This window comes from Microcaecilia unicolor, chromosome 3 (assembly GCF_901765095.1).
Source record: "Microcaecilia unicolor chromosome 3, aMicUni1.1, whole genome shotgun sequence".
In the NCBI taxonomy this organism is placed as follows: domain Eukaryota; kingdom Metazoa; phylum Chordata; class Amphibia; order Gymnophiona; family Siphonopidae; genus Microcaecilia; species Microcaecilia unicolor.
This window is the reverse complement of record NC_044033.1, coordinates 52,458,550-52,467,096: the sequence shown is the minus strand read 5'-3', so window position 1 is coordinate 52,467,096 and position 8,547 is coordinate 52,458,550. Positions and strand designations below refer to the sequence as shown.

General features: G+C 41.2%; 1 protein-coding gene across 1 annotated transcript in view; it reads left to right on the top strand.

Annotated features, from left to right (window-relative positions):
* The first annotated feature begins 1,604 nt into the window (after positions 1-1,604).
* The window catches only part of NPHP1 (nephrocystin 1), a 134,165-nt gene continuing 127,222 nt past the window's right edge, over positions 1,605-8,547 (top strand). The window contains exon 1 of the mRNA XM_030194632.1: positions 1,605-1,810. Coding sequence (XP_030050492.1) covers positions 1,727-1,810 — 84 coding nt within the window. The 5' untranslated portion in view covers positions 1,605-1,726. The remainder of the gene's footprint in view (positions 1,811-8,547) is intronic.

The window sequence follows — 8,547 nt, the reverse complement described above, 5'->3', positions numbered from 1 at the left end:
AGCGTGCGCTAAAAACACTAGCGTGCCTTAGTAAATAGGACCCAAATCCTTTATGTCGTCGAATAGCAGAAATCCAAAGCTGTCGAAGAAAGGCCTCTGATGGAAATCTAAGCAAAGAGCATGTGAAAATTCTGAAATTGAGGACTATGGCTATTATTTTATGTGCATTTTTATAATATACCACAAAACAAAAGGATCAGGTTCCCACAAACCATCTTTCTATTTTGATCTAGGCACAGGGAAAAAAGATTTTAAATGCTCACAGGTTTCAACCTAATTCATGTTTAATGTGGTATATAAATAAGTAAATACATAGAAACTCTGAATGTTGAGCACCTCTGCACCTGATCCTCATAACATGATGTATGTTTTAATGTTTAACGGATTTACTAAGAGAAAAAAAATATCTGCATGAATATAACACTTGTTAGATTGTCCCTATAATCAACCCCTCCAAATGGCACACTGATTTATAACAAATTACTCTACCTATGAAAAGTTATGCCATTATTATACTTTTTCTGTGTACATCTGTGGAAAATATTCTACCTTATAAATATATTTTAACATTGTTAGAATTTAGTCAGTATGACCACGTTCTGAATGTGTATTACTTCACTGTTTAAATATGAAGAGCAGGGTAAGCTGTTAGGTGACCCAGAGACCTTTAGGAATGGAAAAACATTGTAAGCCATTTGTATCTTAATTTGGGAGCAATTTATGACTCCAATACATTATGGATAATCTGATGGTCAAGGGTGTGTGAAGGAGACTATCACAGAGAGGATGCAGTCATTAGTAAACTAACCTGTGCTCCTGTAATAATGAATCTTTGTATATATCATTTTGACCCTTTTGTGTTCAAGATGCCAAATTCCCTATACAAGGAACTGGACTCTGTCCAGAATTTTTTTTGAACATATCTTGTCTGCCTTTAAGACTTATATGTTCTCAAATATCGATATACCAAGAAACATTTGTTAAATTGAGCACAGCCTAGAGTTTTTTTATTTACAGTTCTAAGCATTCATATGCTGCACAAGCCAGCATGTTTGAAAATATAAGTTAGATTAAACAAAAAAGCTACCAACAATAAAGAACGACAACGTGGTTGCAGCAGCAGATCACAGGTTTGGTTTCTTTGTTTTGAGTGTATGGCGATGACAGCTGCGCGGGGAAGGGGAAACAGAGATTCACCTAATTGCCTTTAGCTTTTTGATGTCATCCCATGTCATGTTTTTGTCCAACCTCCTTGGTTGAGAGCACAGGAACTAGCAATATACGAGTCCGTTTATTCTTATACCTCGTTCTCTTGCTCCCAAACTGCTTCTGGGCGGATAGTTGCAGTCCTCACGTTGTTAAAGGAAAGCGATCATCACATAATGCTCTGAAACTCCATCAGAGAACCTCCTCCTTGCTTGGTGGCACTGGCAAAATGCCAGAGAGCGAGGCCTGGACTGAACACAACTATTGGAGGACCGTCCAGAATGAAACTTGATATTCAACGAGGGATGCTATTGGTGCACCAGAATGAGGCGTGGAATTCAGACTACCAGTCGGAGACGTGCAATGATGACGTTTGCTCAATTCGGCGCGGCGTTTCTATCCTAGCGACGCTAGTGTTGGTGTCAGTTCGGGAACGGGGTGGTACTATCTAAGCATGTTGTCAAATCTGACAACGGTGTGCTTTCCTGAGTAAAAGTGATTTTAAGTCTCAGTATAGTTTATGGTTTGGAGAAGGATGGCATTGAAGACAAAGAGAGGCCCTCTACAAAATTTGCAGAGAGCTACTGATGATCTGAAAAAGGAGGTATAGTGATTCCATTCCTAATGAAAAGCAAAGTAATGATTTTTGCCAGCAGCTAGAGGGTTAAACTCTCTGGCAATTATTGCCTAGGATCGGCTGCCTCTTTTTTCGGTCTTGTTACGGTGAAACATTTCTGTTTAAGAGTTGTTAATCTGCATTAATTTGGTAAGGTAGCAGCCAAGTCTTTGTAACTCCCATCACAGTGCACTCTGCAGGAAAATAATTGGAGTCCACTGAACTGGGATATCGCATACTTTGTGCACGTCCATAATGTATCTTGTCTGCCTAGTAAGGTGATAAGGTATGTAACTGCCATTGGGTGCAGATTCCTGCCCCCCCCCCCCCCAACCATGTCTTATTAAGTGCATATAGACTGGGTTAATGTAACATCTGTACACGCAAGGGACATAAGATTTCTTGATGAAATCAAGGACAGCTTCATGGAACAGCTAGTTCAGGAGCCGACAAGAGAAGGAAAAATACTAGACTTAGTCCTTAGTGGTGCTCATGATCTAGTGCAGGGGGTAACGATACGAGGGCCGCTTGATAACAGTGATCATAATATGATCGGTTTTGATATTGGCATTGAAGGAAGTGAAACTAGGAAATCAAGTACGCTAGCGTTTAACTATAGAAAAGGTGATTACGACAAAATGAGAAAAATGGTGAAAAAAAGACTGAAAGGAGCAGCTCGCAGAGTAAAAAACTTGCATCAGGCGTGGATGCTGTTTAAAAACACCATCCTGGAGGTTCAGGACAAATATATTCCACGTATTAGAAAAAAGGGAAAAAAGACTAAACGTCAGCCGGCGTGGCTAAACAGTAAGATAAAGGAAATCATTAGAGCCAAAAAACAATCCTTCAGAAAGTGGAGAAGAGAACCAACTGAAAGTAACAGGATAGATCATAAGGAATGCCAAGCCAAATGCAAAGCGGAGATAAGGAGGGCAAAAAAGGACTTTGAGAAGAAATTAGCGTTGGAAGCAAAAATACATAGTAAAAATTTTTTTAGATACATTAAAAGCAGGAAACCGGCCAAAGAGTCGGTTGGGCCGCTGGACGAAAATGGTGTTAAAGGGGCGATCAAGGAGGACAAAGCCGTAGCGGAGAAATTAAATGAATTCTTTGCTTCGGTCTTCACCGAGGAGGATTTGGGGGGGACACCGGTGCCGGAAAGAATATTTGAAGCGGGGGAGTCGGAGAAACTAAACAAATTCTCTGTAACCTTGGAGGATGTAATGGGTCAGTTCAGCAAGCTGAAGAGTAGTAAATCACCAGGACCTGATGGTATTCATCCCAGAGTATTAATAGAACTAAAAAATGAACTTGCGGAGCTACTGTTAGAAATATGCAATCTGTCCCTAAAATCGAGTGTAGTACCGGAAGACTGGAGGGTAGCCAATGTTACTCCGATTTTTAAGAAGGGTTCCAGAGGAGATCCGGGAAATTATAGACCGGTGAGTCTGACGTCGGTGCCGGGCAAGATGGTGGAGGCTATTATTAAGAATAAAATTGCAGAGCATATACAAAAACATGGACTGATGAGACAAAGTCAGCACGGATTTAGTGAAGGGAAGTCTTGCCTCACCAATCTAATGCATTTTTTTGAGGGGGTAAGCAAACATGTGGACAATGGGGAGCCGGTTGATATTGTATATCTGGATTTTCAGAAGGCGTTTGACAAAGTGCCGCACGAAAGACTCCTGAAGAAATTGCAGAGTCATGGAATCGGAGGTAGGGTATTATTATGGATTAAGAACTGGTTGAAAGATAGGAAGCAGAGAGTAGGATTGCGTGGCCAGTATTCTCAGTGGAGGAGGGTAGTTAGTGGAGTCCCGCAGGGGTCTGTGCTGGGTCCGTTGCTTTTTAATGTATTTATAAATGACCTAGAGATGGGAATAACTAGTGAGGTAATTAAATTCGCCGATGACACAAAATTATTCAGGGTCGTCAAGTCGCAGGAGGAATGTGAACGATTACAGGAGGGCCTTGCGAGACTGGGAGAATGGGCGTGCAAGTGGCAGATGAAGTTCAATGTTGACAAGTGCAAAGTGATGCATGTGGGTAAGAGGAACCCGAATTATAGCTACGTCTTGCAAGGTTCCGCGTTAGGAGTTACGGATCAAGAAAGGGATCTGGGTGTCGTCGTCGATGATACGCTGAAACCTTCTGCTCAGTGTGCTGCTGCGGCTAGGAAAGCGAATAGAATGTTGGGTGTTATTAGGAAGGGTATGGAGTCCAGGTGTGCGGATGTTATAATGCCGTTGTATCGCTCCATGGTGCGACCGCACCTGGAGTATTGTGTTCAGTACTGGTCTCCGTATCTCAAAAAAGATATAGTAGAATTGGAAAAGGTACAGCGAAGGGCGACGAAAATGATAGTGGGGATGGGACGACTTTCCTATGAAGAGAGGCTGAGAAGGCTAGGGCTTTTCAGCTTGGAGAAGAGACGGCTGAGGGGAGATATGATAGAAGTGTATAAAATAATGAGTGGAATGGATCGGGTGGATGTGAAGCGACTGTTCACGCTATCCAAAAATACTAGGACTAGAGGGCATGAGTTGAAGCTACAGTGTGGTAAATTTAAAACGAATCGGAGAAAATTTTTCTTCACCCAACGTGTAATTAGACTCTGGAATTCGTTGCCGGAGAACGTGGTACGGGCGGTTAGCTTGACGGAGTTTAAAAGGGGTTAGATAGATTCCTAAAGGACAAGTCCATAGACCGCTATTAAATGGACTTGGAAAAATTCCGCATTTTTAGGTATAACTTGTCTGGAATGTTTTTACGTTTGGGGAGCGTGCCAGGTGCCCTTGACCTGGATTGGCCACTGTCGGTGACAGGATGCTGGGCTAGATGGACCTTTGGTCTTTCCCAGTATGGCACTACTTATGTACTTATGTACTTATGTAAGTTAGTTAACTGCTGTTGGCTTAAATTAAGGCAGAGCTTCCAAAGCGTGGAAATCAGCTAGTCTGATTTTCCAACTATCCCACAGTGATTATTATTCATTGTGGGCTATCATAAAAACTCAGCTAGCTGGGAAGCACGGAATTATAATATTTTTGGGATGTGAGCCAAGTCCCGGTTTACTGTTTGACATTCTAACACGGGTCCTTTTACTAACCCGCATAAGCATTTACATGCGCCTAACGCATGCCAAACTGTTGTTGCCACCCGACTACCGCGTGGCTCTTGCGGTAATTTAATTTTTGGTGTGTGTCCAAAAAACATTTTTTATTTTTGGATGCGCATAACGGATGTGCGCCAATTAGCATTTGACACGCGTAGGTCATTACTGCCTGGATTCTTTACCACTAGGTCTATGGCTGGCGGTAAGGTCTCAGACCCAAAATGGACGCGCGGCAATTTTGATTTTGCCGCACGTCCATTTTCAGCAAAAAAAGGCCTTTATCACAGGCGCGCTGAAAAATGGATTTGCACACGCCCAAAACCTACGCCTACACTACTGCAAGCCATTTTTTCAGCACACCTTTGTAAAAGGACCCCATAGTCTTGTTCCTATTGTCCTGCACAATGCATTGAGATAAGATTTAAGGGAAAAACTTGATTAATATTGCCTGATCATGAAACAGACTGGCAACTTTGCATATTGTAGACAGAATATTGGCTTTCTTTGGCTGTTTTCCTTTCTCTTTGGCTCCATTACTGTGTGCCTTTTGGGGAGGAATAGGAGATATGAAACACAGAAACTGATAGCAAATAAAAACTATATGCCCTAGCCATACCATACTAAGCTCTGCAATCTTTTTCTCCCTCAGAGATCCTGTGTGTTTGCCCCATGCTTTCTTGAATTAAAGTACAGTCCTCATCTCAATGACTTTTTCTACTGGGAGGCTGTTGAAAGCATCCACCACCCTTTTTATAAAGACATATTTTCATTGCTTATTTCGGAGTCTGTTCCTTTTCATTTTCATCCTATGAGCTTACAGTTCAGAGTTTCTTGTCAATTGATGAATGGTTTCCTGTGCCATTTATACAGAGGTACTTAAATGTCTCTACCATTTGTCCGTGCCATCTCTTCTAAAGTATATATTGTATTCCCAAATGATTTATGATGAAGCCCATTGGCCAATAGCTATGCTCTGAACTGACTCCATACTTTTGAAGATACAGTCTACAGAATTACACAAAACATCAATGATGTCTATCCAGACATTTACAAAATCCGCTTTCTTGCTGGGCTTTGTATATATTGTTTATAATAGAATTTTAGGAGTTCAGCTTTGGTCTTGATCGCTACATATGTCCCTTACTCTCTGCTAATCTCATAATTATGAATTTGGTAAGGATGATTCTTTTTTCCTTTTTAATAAAATGTATATATAAATTTTATAAACTTAAGTTCATCTTTTTACCTGTTCTTTATTTTGTAGGGTGTTGTTTTGCTTTATATATTTTATCATTATTGATCCTTGATGCAGGTGTGAAGCCGAAAGATAGCTGTTCTTGATTCCTTTGTCTATTACAATAAGGTTTGGTTTTGGAATCTATTTTTCCTTGGTTTTGGAGTGTTTTTCCTCTTTTCCTCCTTGAGGTATTTTATAAATGACCAGAAAAAAGGATGTTGTTTATGAGCTTCTGAGATCAAATGGATTCTATCCCATTCCATTTTATTAACTCGCTTTACTGCTATATGCAAAATAGTTTGAGTGGTTTACAGTACATCACAGCACCCGGTTTAAAGTGGCAAGAGTTTGGAAATTGTGTGGCCTTTAACTGCCACATTTTCATAAATGTTTATATATCTGAGTGGTGTAGAACAGGTAAATTGTAAATAGATTTTTTTTTTTTACTCTTTTAAGTACAAAGATTAGGGGATACTAGGTACTACTTTTACAACAAGCAGGAGGAAATATTTTTTTCACTCAACAAACAGTTAAGTTTTGGAACTCATTGCTAGAGGATGTGGTAGTCAGCAGTTAGGTTTGGACAAGTCCATAGTTTTCTATTGAGAGAGACATGGAGGAAGCCACTGCTTGTCCCTGGGATCAACAGCATGAATTTTGCTACTATGTGGGATTCTGTCGTGTACTTGTGATCTGAATTGGCCACTTTTGGAAGCAGGATAATGGACTAGATGGACCATTGGTCTGACCCAACATGGCTATTTTTTTGGCACTTTTATATGCCTAGTTTATTTGATCCTTTTTTTAGGGAAACGGGATCGCCATGATTAGTACCGGAAAGGGAGGAGGAGATTGAGTGGGAGAGGGGGGATCTCAGATAGGAGGGACAGAAGGATAGGCAATGGAGGGGCAAATGGAGGTGTAGGGGAAGGGGAGGATGGGGTAGTCACAGGGCAGAGAAAAGGGAAGAGAGGAGGGTGATCCTGGAGGCTCTCAAACTCCAGAGCCTCTCTGATTTTCTACCTCTCTCCCCTAATTTCCCACCTTTAATCCCCACTCACACCCTTGAGTAGGGCTATACCAAATATTTGTGTTCGATTCGGCACTGAATAGTGCCCTGAATGTTGGGTATTATTAGGAAAGGTATGGAAAACAGGTGTGAGGATGTTATAATGCCGTTATATCGCTCCATGGTGCGACCGCACCTTGAGTATTGTGTTCAATTTTGGTCGCCGCATCTCAAGAAAGATATACTGGAATTGGAAAAGGTGCAGCGAAAGGCGACTAAAATGATAACAGGGATGGGACGACTTCCCTATGAAGAAAGACTAAGGAGGCTAGGGCTTTTCAGCTTGGAGAAGAGACAGCTGAGGGGAGACATGATAGAGGTATATAAAATAATGAGTGGAGTGGAACAGGTGGATGTGAAACGTCTGTTCCCGCTTTCCAAAAATACTAGGACTAGGGGGCATGCGATGAAACTACAGTGTAGTAAATTTAAAACAAATCGGAGAAAATTTTTCTTCACCCAACGTGTAATTAAACTCTGGAATTTGTTGCCGGAGAACGTGGTGAAGGCGGTTAGCTTGGCAGAGTTTAAAAAGGGGTTAGACGGTTTCCTAAAGGACAAGTCCATAAACTGCTACTAAATGGACTTGGGAAAAATCCACAATTCCGGGAATAACATGTATAGAATGTTTGTACGTTTGGGAAGCTTGCCAGGTGCCCTTGGCCTGGATTGTCCGCTGTCGTGGACAGGATGCTGGGCTCCATGGACCCTTGGTCTTTTCCCAGTGTGGCATTACTTATTATTCATATTCAGCCGAATAGTGATTTAAATTTGAGTGTGAATAATCTGGGGCTCTACTGAGCTAAATTGTAGTGAAATAAACATTTGATCTCTGATATCACATTTTTAAATTATTTGTTATGTTAAAGCTCAATGCCCATTATTCGTATTCGGTATTTGTATTCGGCAGAATAGTACAATATGCTATTTGGTACAGATCTACCCTGGAGTACTATCTCCATCTTAGTTTTTCACTCATGTTCCACAGCACTACCTCTGATCCCCTCTCTCCCCTCCTAAAACCCCTCACTCACTCTACCCACCCTCCACACCTTCTGATCTCCTCCTACTTCAACAAAAAAGGCCTAATCTTTGTGTAAAAGTAGTGCCTTGTAAATAGTAGCATTGCTGTATGTGTGAATAAAGTAATGCACTTGTGCTGGCCCCTGAAAATCAGGCCCTCAATTTGTCTCCAACAGAGAAGATCATTAAAACTGACACACAAGATATATTCTGTTGTTGGAAGATTATGCTCTGAAGCTGAGAGGGCACTCCTTGCACATGCATGGAGATGACAGCAT